Source organism: Solanum pennellii, chromosome 4 (genome assembly GCF_001406875.1).
Source record: "Solanum pennellii chromosome 4, SPENNV200".
Taxonomy (NCBI): domain Eukaryota; kingdom Viridiplantae; phylum Streptophyta; class Magnoliopsida; order Solanales; family Solanaceae; genus Solanum; species Solanum pennellii.
This window is the reverse complement of record NC_028640.1, coordinates 18,276,609-18,293,634: the sequence shown is the minus strand read 5'-3', so window position 1 is coordinate 18,293,634 and position 17,026 is coordinate 18,276,609. Positions and strand designations below refer to the sequence as shown.

Genomic DNA, 17,026 nt, shown 5'->3' with positions numbered 1-17,026 from the left:
GGAACGAAATAGCGAGACCAAACGAGCAAAAATTATTCACATTGTAAGTCATTTTTTAGTTAGGCTTGATAAATAATCTTTCTTTCAAAGATTTTAATAATTTTATGACATTATATTTATAACATTAACATTTTTATCAAACATATATTTTTCATAATACTCATAGTAATTATTTTTATAACTAATTTAATTAAAATATACTAATTTTTTATAATATTAAATAAGAATATATATTTATTAATTAATATATTTTCATAAGGCAATTTATATCTCAAATTCAGTATCATTTATAAAAGACCTTAATTATCATGTTTTATAAAATTTTAATTTTGCATAATCAAATATTATTTTTAAATTTTATTATTAACCTTGTGTGATTGCACTTATTATTACTAGGCTAATACCAATTACAATTATGAGGTGCTTTCCAAACACACCCTTAATTTCATGACCCTTAAAACACCTTTTGGTGAGGTGTTCGCTCATTTTTCTGGCACAAGTAATGTGTGCAACTGGAGAAGCTAAGAGAAGATAGTGGAGACCCAAGAAAGTGTTTTCATCTTTGGCAATGGAAGTTGTGGGATATGGCCATTCTTCTAATTCTCTCAGACCCTCACACCCACTTTCCCTCTTCAACTTCAGACCAACCTTCAGCTCGGCTACTTTCATTTCCTTCAAGAAACAGCCCATTAAGTGTTTGCAAGGTAAGTTTCTCTATTGAAAACACAAGATTTTCTGCTATTTGTTACTCTGCCACTCAATTACTTTTATTTGAACCTTTTGTGTTTCATATAATTATAATTTGTAAACAAGGAACGAAAATGGGAATCCCATTTTGAGGTGAAGAAGACAAATCCAGTTATAGGTTTCCTTTTGTTGATAAAGAAATATTATTTCATTATTCTTTATTTCCGCCGTTGTGAAAAAATGGGGATTTATACCTGAACCTAGTGGTTTGGGCTTGGGACTTTTACGTTGGCGGTGTCAAAGTTTGAAACCCCTTGGCAAGTGGGTTTGCCTTCTGCGGGGTTTTACCCTGTGTGCATTTATAGGGTAGCGAAAAATGGGGATTTTTCCTTCTGCTTTGCCAATATAAAGTTTGACAGGGTGTTGAAAATTAAATGATTAACATTTTTCTTTTTTGTTTTAAAGATTCTCAGTTAAGACTTAAAACAAAATAGTAATACAGGTGATGTCTAACAAATGATAACTGCCATAGGAGTAGTATGATATGGCTATCAAAACTGTAGAATTTAGCAACTAGAAAACGCTCGGTAGAGTAGCCATTAGTTGCCTTAGGATGTAAGATTAGACCTGGATGAAGGATTTGAACAATGCAGGTGCACCTATGCGGCAATGCCTCTAAGTACACCTAAGCTAATATTCCACGTAAGTATAATAACCAATCAAACCACCCTGAATGATTAAAACTTGGGTCTTGATCCTCTCAGTTGACTCTTAGTCAAATGCCTTGGCCCAAATGTTTTCCTCTCAGGAGTCACTTGGTCTGCTACATAAGAGAAACAATCAGGGTCATAAATTTTGTATTGAATTTATGAAGCATTTGGTTGTGCTTTCAATTGCTTTCCATCAGTAGTCTCCCTTAGTATGAAAGATCAAAGCCGAATCAAGAATTTAAAAAAGGCGGCAGGGTCATAAATTTTGTATTGAATTTATCAAGTATTTGGTTGTGCATTCAAAATATAGAATTAATTGCTTTCCATTAATAGTCTCCCTTAGGATGAAAGATCAAAGCCGAATCAAGTATTTAAAGAAGGCGGGTGCACCATTGCCTCTAAGTTCAATGGGATTTATGTTTGCTTGGTCTGATCAATTTTGAATCAATTTTACTTTTTACACTGTTTAAGTTAATTCCGTTCAATTGTTTGGTTTTAATCCATTTAAGGTAAAGCAGTGAGTCCTGTTCAGTTTGTACTATAAATGGGAAGATTACCAAATGGTTGGTGAAAGCAATGTTGTGAAAGGCGATCGCCTTGTCGCCAATGGCGAGAGGTGAGGCGACCCTTCATCACCTTTTAGCTTTATGGCGCGGCGATCTTCAAAAGGCGACGTCATGGCGAGAAAGGTGTCGCCTTTGGTATTTTCTTAAATAAAGACGACAAATTTAGGCGTGCCATCATTCCAACCCTACCCGTATAATTTTATTTCTCTGTGGGCACTTTCAGCCATCAAATCTAGCAATCTGGCGCATGGGCATGTTTCAGCCAGTGTTATGATTTGCAAAAAAGAAAAGGTGATCTTGAGGACGAAGTCTATATGGAGCAACCACCTATTTCTGTTTGCTCAGGGGGGAGTCTCGTAGCCTTGTATGTCTATTGTGTAAGTCACTCTATGGTCTCAGGCTTGGTTTGGGAAGTTAAACACTGTAATTTAGGAATTTATTACTCTGTGTTTTATCAACATTATGCCTCAAATCCAGCATTTCATGAGAAGACCAAGCACATTGAGATTAACTAGCATTATACATTAAATCCAATATTTCATGAGAAGACTAAGCACGTTCCGTCAATTTTGTGAAGACGAGTGATCAACTTGAAGATATCTCCTCAAGCCCCCCGTCGTACCTCGTATTAATTACAATTTGCAACAAGCTAGGTACACATGACTTATATGAACTAGTTTGAGGGGGAGTTTTAGAATAAGAATGGGTATATACAATCCTAGTTAGAATAGGAATAGGAATAATAGGAATAGGAATAGTAAACAATATCCTATAGTGCCTCTAAATAAGGTCTATATAATAATTTAGACATAACAATTTAATAATATCCGTCTCCTATATTTCTGGCAATAATTTAAGTAAGAATGTGTGAAGTTGCAAGTTGTATACTTAGCATATAGGTGACTGCACCATATTCCTCATCATTTAGGACCAACCGTTCATTGATTTTTTTTTCTTTTACAATCGTCGAATTGAGTAATATCTTTGGATGCCAGATAAAACTAAGCGACATAAGCTACAAGATTAAGATGATGGAGATGGTTTGCCCTTGCAGTTCCAGCAAATATCGTATGGTTTAAGATGACGCAACCAGTGATATATTCAGTAATACCACTTCACTCGTTAAAATGAGGGTGATGGTTATTATGATATTAGCCTGATTACAATTTTAGTTTGACCATCTGGTAGCTGCTGATGAATTTGTTGTCCTTAATTTCTGTGTGGTGTAAAAGACCCAGTTTATGGTTGCAAATGTGAAAGTTTTGATGTTTTGTCTAGTCTATATGGTATACTTCTGTGTAATCTTTTCATCCTGCGAGTAATAAAATATGAAGTGGTATATATAAATCCTTGTAAGCTCAATCAGAACTATTTAACTAGAATTCAATTAGAAACGGTAACCCAAGAGTGTTTCACTTCTTTCACTAGCCATGCCAATTATTATGGCCTTGTTAATGTTGCTAAATCTTTGTGCTAATGGCAGTGAGAGCAGTAGCTTCTCCTGCTGGATTTGATGAAATGGTTTCTGGGACCGAGCGGAAGTATTACATGCTAGGTGGTAAAGGAGGAGTTGGGAAGACAAGTTGTGCTGCTTCACTTGCTGTAAAATTTGCAAATAATGGTCATCCCACTTTAGTAGTTTCAACTGATCCTGCACATTCCTTAAGTGATTCTTTTGCCCAGGTATAAGATAGTGTTCTTTTTTTTTTTTTTTGCATTTCAGGCAGTTCTCTGAATCACTTCTTCCCTTTTCCTTTTTGGACTTTTTTCTTGTGTGACAACATTCATTCAGTCTGCATGTTCTGACTGTAGGATTTGACTGGCGGCACACTAGTTCCAGTTGAAGGCCCGTATTCTCCATTATTTGCGCTTGAGGTTGTGAAAAGCCTCTTCCTACTTGTCTTTGGTGATATCCAACCTAAAATCAATAACCCAGTATTGCTATGTTCTCCTCGCTGGAGGCCAGGGATAGGGGTGGCTGGGGATTTGGTACTTAATTAAACAGTGTCATGTTTAAGGCTCATTTTGAATACTATTGTCAATATGTCAGTTGAATCCTGAAAAGGCCAAGGAAGAATTTCGAAGTGCAACCCAGATAAGTGGAGGATCTGGTATCAAAGACTTTATGGACGGCATGGGCCTTGGAGTGCTTGCTGAACAGGTAGAATTCTTTTCCCTAAATTAAATCAAATCATTGTGAGTTCTCTTCTTTAATAAGAGTGATAAAAGTGGGAAATAAGTCTTTTATCTAGCCACATAAAGCTTAGGTTGCACTTACGAGAAGTAATGGAATTGAAGTCCTTTTCTTTTTTTGTTTAAATCCCTCTGCCACTTGCGTGTTTAGTTTCGACCATAGATTTTCTTGACCAAAATGGAGTTGATTTCACTTGTTTCACTACTAGCTTATTCCTATTCTTGCATGTGCAAGCTTGGGGAACTAAAGCTTGGAGAACTGCTGGATACACCCCCTCCTGGTCTAGATGAAGCCATTGCAATTTCAAAGGTGCCATAATTTTTTATACTCAAGTTTTTGTTCATATTTTCCATCGGAAGTGTTAATGTTTTCCTTCATCCTAACTGGCTACAGATCTTCTTGCCAGGTTATGCAATTCCTTGAATCGCAGGAATATAATATGTTTACTCGTATTGTGTTTGACACAGCCCCGACGGTGAGCACAGCATGATATGTCCTGTAAACTATGTTTTGGGAAGACATTCCTAATATTTATTGGTTCCTCTCAGGGACATACTCTACGACTCTTATCCTTGCCAGACTTCTTGGATAAATCAATTGGAAAGCTATTGAAGGTAGCAAACCTGTTCAATTCCATATCTGCTTTTGATTCGAAAAGAATTTCAGGAATGCAAAAACATGATATGGACAGATTTTCTCTTTAGGAAACGTCTTGCTTCTGTCATGTACTTATTGATCAGTTGTTCTGTCAGAGTAAATGTGTGAAAAGAGTGGATGATTTATTTAACCTAGTATATAACTCGGTACTGACAAATAACCAATCCGCAATGAATACCGAAGGTATAATAATGCTCAAGGAATGCAGAAAGACCTTCACTTGTTGTGCTTGAAGCCTCTCATATTCATTCTCTGCATTGTATTCCCAGTGTGCAACTACTTGGTTCCTTATTATGCTCTACAAATTATTTGCTGCTTAAAATTTCTCTTCCCCAATAAATGCAACTTTTTGGCTTATGGTTCTTAGTTGGACAGCTAGTTTCTTTCTGCAACTGAATAAGGTCCTGGAATTCCTTTTCCCTTCCAGCTGCCTGTTATCATATATTCACATTTAAAGTATTCTTGACCTGGTTCAACTCTGTAATCTACTTTTTTGTTTTACTCTGGATAAACTCTTTTTCAGTTGAGACAGAAGATAGCTTCTGCCACTTCAGCAATAAAGTCTGTCTTTGGCCAGGAAGGAACGCCCAAGCCAGATGCTGTAAGCTTTACATAGTTAGGAATATGTACCGCTGGGTGTTCATGTGCATAACACTTGTCAATCTCACATATTTCGGATGTGTGCAGGCAGATAAATTGGAGCGGTTAAGGGAGAGGATGATAAAAGTAAGAGAGCTTTTTCGTGACACAACCTCGACAGAATTTATCATAGTAACAATCCCCACGGTAATATTTTCTGTCTGGTGTTTTGCATATTTTCCTGTATCTGCCTGATTAGGATCTTTTAGTATAAGGCGGAAACCACTGTATACGGGGTAACTTCTAAGAGGGGGAGATATCACCTATAGTGTGTCTTGTTCCTGCTATGATTTGAACCGTGGTCTCCAAGGTTTGCATCACACAACTATTATATTTGCCTTACAGTTGAGCTTAAATTAAAAATTTTATAAACTGAAGTGTACTTCCTGAAATATAAGTCTCAATAAATTTTTTTAGCTATTGGTATGTCATGTCAGTTTTTCGAATCCAAAAGAATTTTAAGGCAAAGAGGCTAAATTCCTGTACAGAGTAGAACTAACTAAACTCTAAATTGCCCCACCTAGAAATAAAACCTACTCCTAGTTATCTGTCAACTACATCAAGTCTTAAAGTTCAAAAAATTGCCTGAACCTAACATTTTGGCTTACGAGAAGTTTGCAAATAGACCATGTTAGAGAAATACAATTAGTGTAAACTTTAATAGTGCAAAATACCTTGGTTTTGTTGCCATATGAAAAGTAATGAGCTGCTTGTTGACTTGTGGTTCTCACTCTGCTTCCGGTGGACGTCACCATGTGCCCTTTAGGTTATGGCAATTAGCGAATCGTCCAGGTTGTGTGCTTCCTTAAAGGTGGAAGATGTTCCTGTCAAGAGGCTTATTGCTAATCAGATCCTCCCGCCATCAGCCTCAGATTGCAAGTTCTGCGCAATGAAAAGAAAGGTTTGACCAGCTTAATCCCATTTCAAATCTTCTTTTTAATGAAGTGAGAAGTGTATTATAACAAAGCATCGAGAGGATGCAAGATTTATAATACTAGGGTAGTAGTCTCTAGGAAGGGGAAAGATAAAACCTATCATAATACAAGAGTGCTGAAAATATAAAGAGACCCTATTTATAGACAATATAATCCAATCCTTTACCAAGTTGTATACTATATACTATTTCTATTCCTATTCTAAGTAGGATTGTATATACCTATTCCGATTCGCCTATTCCAATTCTAACACTTCCCCTTGCATACAAATCATATGTACCTAGCTTGTTACAAATGTAATTAGTACGAGGACTGGTGGGAGGAGAGTTGGTGAAGATTAACGTAAGTTGATCACTTAATTTCAAAATTTTTGTAACAATATCTCTTGAGAGAGGCGAACCAAGGATTTAAAGATTTTGGGTGTACCAATTTGAGCTCTAAGTAAAACTTAAAAATAAAAATAACAAAAAAGGGTTTTAGCTGGATTTGAACTCTGGTCTCAATGGTGATTCCTCTGGCTTATACCAGCAACAAAAGACACTCCTATGCTCCTTATGGGTACACTACTAATTATATCCTAGCTTATTTCAACTTCTCAAGATAGATATACATATATATACATGGTTTTTTTCGAAGTTAATGGGTGCATGTTCATCCCCAACCTTGTATGTGGGTCCACCTTTGCCTGAGAGTATCTTTTCTCTGACAAAGTGACAATCAAATCTCAATGTGCTTAGTCCTCTCATGAGACACCGAGTTTTATGTGATATGAAAGGCCACTTGATTATCACACACAAGTTCTATATGACCGGTTTCTCCATATTTTAGTTCTCTCGGCAACTGTTTGATGAAAGTTACCATTTTTTTTAAAAAAAGCAATTGTTTGATGCTTTGCTCAGCTCAGCTCCTAGAGGTTTAGGTGAACCAGGTTCATGTATACTATCTTGTCAACTTCATATCTTGTTCAAGTTCTTGTTTTGTGACCCATGTGACCTCCTTTTAACCAAATTCTTTGGAAGGTCTTGCGAAGGTTATGATCATAGCTCTGTGTTATCACAATTTCAACATCATCATCATCCTGTGCTCCTCTCCTTCAGGCTATTAGATTCATCAAAATTTACATGAACACTTTCGATAACATATGAGGTCTTCTAGTTGTATACCTTGTAAGCCTTATTATGTGATGGATATCCAATAAAGATTCCCTTGTCACTTGTTGCATCGAACTTTCATCGAGCTTGTTCCATTGTTGTGGAAAAAACACTTGCTCCCAAAAGCTATAACATGAGTGAAGTTTGGCTTGATTCCCTTCAGAAGTTGCTAGGGAGTCTTCTTTACAAAGGTTTAATCATGCATTTGTTGATGATATATCATGTAATGTTGGCAACTTCAGCACAAAATAACTCTAGAAGATTACTTCGTGAACATAGTTCTTTCCATGTCTTCCAAAATCTTGTTCTTCCTTGAACAACACCATTTTGCTGTGGAGTTTTAGGTTCTCAAAAGTTGTGATTGATCCCCTTGATGTCCACATTATTCTAGAAAACTAGCAATCTCAATTCAGTACCATGGTTAGATATGATGCTAGCCACTTGAACACTCAACTTCCTTCGTAGCTCCTTCACAAATATTGAGAATAGATTCAACGTTTCATCCCTGGAGACAGGAAACAATATCCATGTGAACTTGGAATGATTTTTAACAATCACAAACATGTATCTCTTACTCCCTCTGCTTTGAATACTCGTAGGTCCACATATCTATGTTTAACAGCTCTAGTGGTCGGGTTGTACTTACCATCTTCTTTGATTTGAATGAGAGACTTGACATGTTTTCCTTCGACACATGCATCACATACCTTTTGTCCATAACATAGATTTTGGCAACCCAAGAACCAAGTCCTTGATATCAACTTGTTGATTTGAGAGAAGCTTGCACATCCTAGCCTTTTGTGCCATAATAGTAAGTCATTCTCATGTGCAGCTTAGCTTATAGCTTAATTCCTCAACGGAGCCATGGCATCAGCTGTGTATACATTTTTGTGTCTTTTTCCTCTGAGAACCAGGTTCTTGGTTTTGGAACGTGTAAGAGTACATTCATCTGAGGTGAATACAACCTGGTTCCCTTTATCACATATCCGTCACACACTCAATAGGTTGTGCTTTAATGCTTTAACATGATATATATTCTCAATTGCATGGGAGTGGGATTTTTCAATGTTTTCAATCCTAGTGATGTCTTTTTTGCTTTCCAAATTCCACTCTCTCCCTGATAGGCTTCTAGTGAAAGAAAAATTTCCTTCTCTTTTCATGTGTCTAGAACAAGCACTACCGGCATATCACATGCTTCTATTTTCACTCACCTTAACCTTTCATTCTTCATATTCAGTGGCTAAATCATATTATCAGGTTCTTCCATGGTCAGTAGCAATTGATTGTACTCTTCAACATCATCATCTTCATCAGCACTTGAGGAGTCCATGGAGGCTAGTGCTTTCCTTACTACTTGATCTATTTGAGTATCATCCTGCTTCCAGGAAGTTGAACCCTGATTTCTTTGTCAAGAGCATTCCTTCTCCATTTAGTCTCTCTTTCTAGACACTTCTGGATAATGTGGTCAGTACTTCACATCTGTGGCATACCTCAGAGTACCCCCTATCAGGTTCTCTCTTGAATTTGAGCTGCTACCTCTGTTCTATCAGGTGCTCTTGAATTTGAGCTGCTACCTCTGTTTTAGAGCCCTTCTCTCCTGATAATCCTTTGGAACCTCTAGGTTAGCATACCTTCTTCATCAAATCTTGATTCTGGGTGGCTTTAAGGACCAGGTTCACATCCTTTCTTGGTGGAGCATTCTTCCGATTTTGGAATTTCTTCATTTCATAGGTCTTCAAGTTTCCCACGACGTTATCCATAACATTGTCTCCAAATATTGCCTTCATTATTGTATTGACCTTGCTTCCCAAGAGTCATGTAATATATCTATAAGTTTTTCAATCTTCTTCCTTCAAGGGATGATCTCCATGAGAATTCAATTCATTACTGATGTCAATGAATCTATTCAACATCTCTTGAAGAGTTCATCCTTTATTTTTTTTAAAATGCTCATATTGCCTATTTAGCATTGCAATCTTTGACTTCTTGACTTGGCTCATCCCTTTTAACACCTCGGGAGTGCCTAAATCAAAAAAGTGTAGAAAAAATTGCTAATGTTTGCAACATTTACTTCAACAAGAGAAGTTCCCAGACCATATCAACTCTCATGTTCGTGGAAGCCAATCATGGAAAGGACCTCAGGATGGGGAAAATTTAGGATCACATTTACGAAAGGCTTTATCGCGTAAAGAGATTCACAGACTGTAGACCCATCCGTTGATCATCTTCAACAAGTTGGTGTTTGAGGTTGATAGAATGAAGGTGTTTCCACAACTTGTAGATGGTTCTACGAATAGTAGATGGGTCCGTAGATCATACCAGTGGACTTCAGGATGTTGTACGAGAGGTTATATGGCCCGTGTAAGGTTCCATAGACCGTAGGCGTTGTCGAGTAATGAAGGTTTTGAAAGTGGGACATTTTGGTGGTTGGACAGGATGAGTGAATGCACCGATCGTGGAACAATTTACGGACTGTAGAGTTGAACTTCAGAAAGTCAGATTTCTTCCCTTTGTCTCTACAGGCCACTTCACGGAAGGTAGAAGGTTATACCGTTTGTGGATGGTGCCCGTTAAGGCTGTTCCACAGCTATTTCTCAGTGGTAGTTGGGCCTTTTCCCACTCTTTTAATTCCTATACTATGTCATGTTGGGTTTATTTTGGAGGCTATAATTGATTCCTAAGGCCCTTAACCTCCCCATTCTCTCTCATTCACTCAAAATCAAATTCATCTCCCTGAAGCTTCTCTCCTAAGGCAAGAACAAGGATTCCATAGGTCCAAGTCTTCTCTAATTTCACCTAGGGTTTCTATCAAGGTATGTGGGAACTTCATCAATAGGTCCTTCTTCACCCATTGAGTCCCAAAGAAACCTCTTGTGAGAAATATAGGATAAGAAATTATTGAATTGGGTTGTTATCTACATTATTATTGAGAGACTCTATTTATAGATACTACAATACAGTCCTTTACCAAGTATGGTACTATTTACTAGTCCTATTCCTATTCTAACACTCCCCCTCAAGCTAGTGCATAGAAATCATATGTACCTAACTTGTTACAAATGTAATTAATACGAGGACCAATGAGGGGTTTGGTGAGATATCTACAAGTTGATCACTCGACTTCACAAAATTGATAGTCAATCTCAATGTGCTTAGTCTTCTCATTAAATATTGGATTTGATGCATAATGCCGATAAAACACAGTGATAAATTATAAAATTACAGTGTTAAACATTCCAAAACAAGGCTGTGCAAATTGTTTCAGACCATAGAGTGACTTACGTAATCAACATACAAGGATAGTTAACTCCCCCTGAGCTACAAAATTAGGTGGTTGCTCCATATAGACTTCTTTACAATGCAACAGTTGTTGGAAAGTGCTCAGAATCTAGTATAAAATATATGGATCGTGTTGGAATCAGTAGATGAGTTCGATATTAAATCAGAAAGTCCATCTTAGATTTAATGGCTAAAGTGGTCACAATCTTAAAAATAAAATTAAGGATGTTTCATATCATTAGTTTATATGATTATCATGATTTAGATTCTTTATGATAAAGTCTCTCAGATTATGTTATGTATCATAATTTTAAGGAGCTACTCTTATAATCATTAAATTCTCCATGAATGATTCAGTATTACCAGATTCTTATTGTTTCTATGATTAGCATGTTTTCCATTGGGAGATAACTTAGCATCAAGTGGACCTTGGGATGAAGCTCACTTCTTAGTAGAGGCATGGGACCTTTACTAGCAATTCCTTTATCCCAAAACTACGTGGCCCCGCCCTGTAGGACTTAGTCTTTTCAGACTTTAGCTAGTGGATCCACCTTATGTCAGACTTGTGGTCCTTATCTTGGCAAGTAGGGCACTCTCTTTTTGGTGTGTGAATACTACACTAAACTCCATGTTGTAGCTCACATGGTTTATGTCGGTTAACGGTATCTCTCACATATGTTATGATTTTCAGAATATTGCATGATCTTGTACTATGTTTTCATAATCATATCATCAATTTTCATATTATGTTTACTTGGTCTTAACATGTTTTACGGACTTATCATGTTATAATGTCATGTTTATGCATTTTCCAATATTTAGTACATTCCAAGTACTAGTCGCATACTTTTCTGCCTGTATTGTTTCATAATATAGGTCCTACTGCATCTTATCAAGCGCGTGCTTAGTACAATCTCTTATCAGCCTACCACTATTTTAGTGAGCCCTTATGGTTCGAGGACATACCAATTATAAGTCCTTATGTTCATTCAAACTTTTCTTCAGTTTCAGATTATTTGAGTGAGCTAGACTTGTCAACTCACATATGTTAGAGGCTATTTCAAACATTAGTGTTTTCACACATGTGTCTTGTACTTAAATTTCTCTTTTATGCTATGTCTAGGCATTCAACTTTATTCCGCTTTTCATGTTATTTCAGTTATGTATGTCATCTTAGGGTCATGCTATGCCATGGGGTTAGCTTGGGGCCACGTCTAGGGGGTAGTCTAGGGTCATGACACTCCTTCATGTGTAGTTTGCAATGTATCACATACTTGTTTTGCATTATTGCATGAAGACTGACTATAATCATCAGATCCAATGCCACAAATGAGAACCTTTTTGGCTTTGACATATTCTTTGGGACTTCCTTGATGTCTTCATCAGCGAACTCTATAGACCGGTTCCTCTCCTGTTGTCATCCTTGGCCATCGAGATCTTTTGACCTTGTTCAATAATATTCCATGGCTCTTGGTCATCTCCCCAACAAGAAAGTCTTGCATCCCGACCTTCCATCAACCGTAACATTTTCCATTAAAGGATGGTGGCCTTGTGGTCGATTGTGCTTTAACTCATGGTAGTACAACCATATTTAGTCTCTCAAGGTGTTAGCCTTTTTCTTTTTGTGAAACTGGTAGCATTGTATTCCTCAGCATTAAGGGCTATGTTGGCCACCTCCAAAAGTGTTAAGTTACATAGAAAGACCAACAAAAAACAGGACTACTTACAAAGCTCCTATGAAATTCACTAGTTGAATTTCTTCTTCTATGTTCATTTCTTTACACCAAAAAACTAAAGTGGCAATTACTTTCCATTTAATCTTCTCTATAGTGCATTCTTTCCCTACAAAAATTCTCTGATTTCTCTCCTTCAAAATGCTCCACCAGATACAAGCAGGTACGGTTCTCCATCACCTCCTCTGGCTTTTACTACCTCCCCTTCAGACCCAACAAATTAGTAGGTCTGCTGTATGTTCTGGCATAATCCAATTTAGACTCATTATATTGGTAAATAGAGCCCATACTTTGTGTTGTTACTTTGCAGTGGAGAAACAGATGATTGTTGGTTTCTAGGGCCTCTTTACAAAGATAACATCTTGAGGCAATTTGTCCCCTCTTTTGAAGTTTATCATGTGTCAGGCAAGCTCTCCTAGTTACCAACCACGTGAAACACTTCACCTTAGTAGGGGCTACACTCTTCCATATGGCATCCATGGCCTGATTTCTTCCCCGCAATTGTGGCTAGATCCTTTTATACATTCTGTTCACAAAGAATTGACCGTCAGTATGATGCCTCCATAACAATTTATCTGTTTCCAGATTTGTGCCAGGAAAATCTCCAATCAAAGCTAGCATACGCGTTACCCACTCTATTTCCTTATCATTAAGAAATCTCCTAAAGAGCAAATTCCATCCTTGTGGGGACCAAACCTCTTGTATTTTGCTGTCAGGATTCAGGCAAACGGGAAACAACCTAGGGAATAAATTTTCCAAGGACCCTTGACCAGTCCAGTCTTCCTTCCAGAACAGAGCCTTATTTCCTCGACCAACCTTTATCCTTACATTGTCTCTGAAAGCCAGCCATAGGTTTCTTATAGTCCTCCATACTCCCACACCATATGTTTCTGTCACTTCCTCTCTTCCTCTGAACACCATTGATCTTCCTGACCATACTTGTGTTGAATGAGTTCCTTCCATAGAGCTTGATCTTCCAAATTGTATCTCCACAACCATTTGGTGAGTAAGTTATTGTTGTGTACCTCTAGGTTTCTTACTCCCAAACCCCCATATCTTTTCCACTGTTGAACCGCCATCCATTTAACCAAGTTGTAGCTCTTCTCAATCTTGTTACCTTGCCAAAGGAAGTTTCTCCTCAATGAGTCTATAGCTTTGACTACCTTGCCGGGAATCAGAAAAAGTGACATCACATATGTTGGCAAAGAGTCTAAAACAGAATTAATCACAGTGACTCTTCACCCCAAGGATGAATTGAGATTTCCAAAGTGCCAGTCTCCCCTCTGATGTTTCTAGTACATCATCCCAGATGCTAACTGCTTTATGCTTAGCACCCAATGACATACCTAGATAAATGGTAGGCAACCTCTCTATTTTGCACTTCAATATATTAGCCAAAGCTTGAATCTATTGGACCTCTTTAATAGGAAAAATGCTACTTTTCCTCCAATTCACCTCAAGTTTAGAGCATGCCTCAAAAATTACCAGAATAATTCTGATGCGACAGGTGCTTTATCACAAGCACACAATCTTATCCCTTCTAGCACCTCATCCTCACTGAATTCTCTAGATAACCAGCTCCGCTCCTCCATTGTTATTCTCTGTACGTTTAGAATATTTAGTGAGAGTCTCCAGTTTTCTACCTCCTTATTCAAATGGTGGTAAAAATCCACAATAGAGTTCTTGATTTCTGCCGGCTCAGAGGATAACTCTCCATAATCTTTAATGACTCAATGGTGTTGATTCTCTTGTGAGTTGTTGCCATTCTGTGGAAATACTTCATATTTTATCGCCATTCTTGATCCACTGAATTCTGGACCTCTGTCTCCAAAAAATTTCTTCATTTTTTGCCACCTCCTCGTATTCTATGCCCAAGTGTATCTTTAGAAGCTGTTTATCACCAGTAAGAGATCTAGTCTCTTGAGTAAATTCCATGTCCCTTATCTGACTCAAAATTTGCTCCTTCCTTGCCTTCCAGTTCCCCTTTCCTCTCCGCTCCATTCCTTCAGTTTTGTTTTAAGCAACCTCAACTTAGTAGCTAGTTTGTAGTCCGGTCTTCCTAGCACTTCAAAGGAGCTCCACCATTCATGAACTTTACTTTTGAAACCCTCTACATTAAGCCACCACTTTTCAAACTCAAAATAAGATCTCCTGAAAACCTTATCCCCACAAGTTAAGACAATGGGATTATGGTCAGACCCCAAGCTAGGCAGAGTACACTGCCTAATTTGAAGGAACATTTCATCCCATGGGAACGAGTATAAAAATCTGTGAATCCTGGAGACATTTCTATGATTTGCCCCTCCTCTCCAAGTGTATGAGCCCCGAAAGAACCTGCTTTCATACTATTTCTTATTTTATGTTTTCACTTTGGTATCAAATACGCAGGTTCTTCAGTTACTATTCAAGAAGTAAATGTGGCACAAATAATCAAAACAATGACTTTTACGTGGTGAACTTCTCTTTCTCGGGAGTCAACATCCATGACCTACCCCTTCAGCTTTTCTCCAACTTTCCACTAAATTTGTGCTACTTTTTTAGGCCACAACTTTATAACCAAGGGACTACTGCATAGACCTTTCCCCTATACAAATCTGCTAATTGTAATTTTTAGCTACTTCTTTCTATACTTTACCAGTCTTGAAAACCCTTACAATTCAAACGCCTAATACAAATTTTCTATAAATGTGAAAGCTTACAATTTAAGCTCAAAGAATCAAACTTGAGTAATTGTAGTGATAAATCTTGATAGGAATTCTTCACGCTACAAGTTGACTCTTTCTGAAACGAAGTCACTGAGAATAAATTCTCTCTTTAGGTGTTCACTTCTTGTTCTGTGGTTGTCTTCGATAGCATTAATACAATGCTTTGTATAGGAGTAGGAATGACCTTTTCTTGTTCTCCTAAACCTTGAAGAATAGTTCAAGAATCCAAGAACCTAATCCAAGTTTGATTTGATTCCCATTTGTGCATCAGCCAACTTTGTTTTCTCCTATTTTCGATGCTCTTTCCATGTGTGCAAATATGGTAAAATTTCCATATTGATTTCTTTTATTTAATACATGTGATATAGCCATAACCCCAATTCCTCAAGGAATCCTTCATACTCTTAGAATCTCCTATTTTCGATGCTCTTTCCATGTGTGCAAATATGGTAAAATTTCTATCTTGATTTCTTGTTTTTTAATTCAAGTGATATAGCCGTAATCCCAATTCCTCAAGGAATCTTTCACTCTTAGAATCTGCTTTGCGCCTGATTAACAGTTTTCTGTTTTTCTGTCGTCTACTGTGAAGGACTTGGTTTCTTCACCTCTTGCAGTGTACTTATATAGTTAGCTCTTGCAGTAGACATGTTAAGGAATTGATTCTTTAGTAGTTGTTTGTCATAAACAATACTTGTTCTTATTTGAGACATGTCACTGCCTGAGGCTACCCTTTTGACGTAACACGGGACCTAGGATCACGAGTGACAAGTTAACTCTCTGTCTGGCATAAATCTGAATATGACATGTACTGTCCGGAAGCTAAAACAACGGATATCTGATATGGGGACAAAACCCAATAGTCTCAATGTAAAGATACTAAGAGTTGAGTAATAATTGAAACAACCATTTAATAGCTCACATTGATCTATTGCTATGCCTAAAAGCCTCTGGGAGCCCCAGCTAACTCTAACATAACTGAAAACTGAAAGTTAAGGCTAAAATGGAAGCATGTCTATTGTCCTCGAAATATGAGCACTCACCACTGAGTACCTGAACCTACATCATGAAAGGATGTAGCACAGAGTATGCGTCAGTATTTGGAAAATATACTGAGCAGGATATAGATACTAAGTTGAATAACTATATATAAGTTTAACCAAGTATAACTGAGAAATAACATAAACCAAGTAAGAATGTCAATACAGAAACATAATCGAAAAGCTAAGCTGATTACAATGACCCAGTACTAATCATGAGAATAACATGTTGAACTGAAATGTTGAAGTATATACTGAAAACCTGGTCAAATGCACCGAGAGTCTGACTGTGGGAGCTATTATTAACCGGCATAAAATCACGTGAGCTAAATGTGGAGTTCGATGTATACGCCCGACGAGAGGACCCAATATTCCTTGCCAGGTATAAAGGCATGGCTGACGTGATCACTAAATCTGATGCCCAACAAAAGGGACTTATAATTCTACGGGGGCATGTAGTTCTGGGAGTATGAGGGTACGCTGAACCCTAGTCCAACTTGGTGCTAAGTCTACTCCCAATGGAATATGTATATGACATAAATGTAACAGAAATACTGAATAGCTCAAATACTGACATGCAATATGAGAATGCAACATATATGTAAATGATAATGTGACATTTGAAATCTGGAGCATGACTATCTGTTTTACTGACCTAGCAAGTATAATTAATGAACCAAGAGAATTTATACAAAGTAGGGTATTTATACAAACTAGGTTTTTGAGTTTCATA

At 37.4% G+C, this 17,026-nt stretch overlaps 1 protein-coding gene across 4 annotated transcripts in view; it reads left to right on the top strand.

Annotated features, from left to right (window-relative positions):
* The first annotated feature begins 471 nt into the window (after window positions 1–471).
* Window positions 472–17,026, top strand: part of LOC107017934 (ATPase ARSA1-like) — a 34,589-nt gene continuing 18,034 nt past the window's right edge. For 2 of the 4 annotated variants that reach the window (XM_015218230.2, XM_015218231.2), the window contains exons 1-10: window positions 492–704; window positions 3,447–3,646; window positions 3,776–3,838; window positions 4,014–4,124; window positions 4,392–4,466; window positions 4,564–4,632; window positions 4,706–4,771; window positions 5,338–5,415; window positions 5,502–5,600; window positions 6,220–6,354. In XM_015218230.2, coding sequence (XP_015073716.1) covers window positions 569–704; window positions 3,447–3,646; window positions 3,776–3,838; window positions 4,014–4,124; window positions 4,392–4,466; window positions 4,564–4,632; window positions 4,706–4,771; window positions 5,338–5,415; window positions 5,502–5,600; window positions 6,220–6,354 — 1,032 coding nt within the window. In that variant the 5' untranslated portion in view covers window positions 492–568. Of the gene's footprint in view, window positions 705–3,446; window positions 3,647–3,775; window positions 3,839–4,013; window positions 4,125–4,391; window positions 4,467–4,563; window positions 4,633–4,705; window positions 4,772–5,337; window positions 5,416–5,501; window positions 5,601–6,219; window positions 6,355–17,026 lie in introns of all 4 variants that reach the window. The other 2 variants (XM_015218229.2, XM_015218232.2) reach the window with 2 other exon arrangements.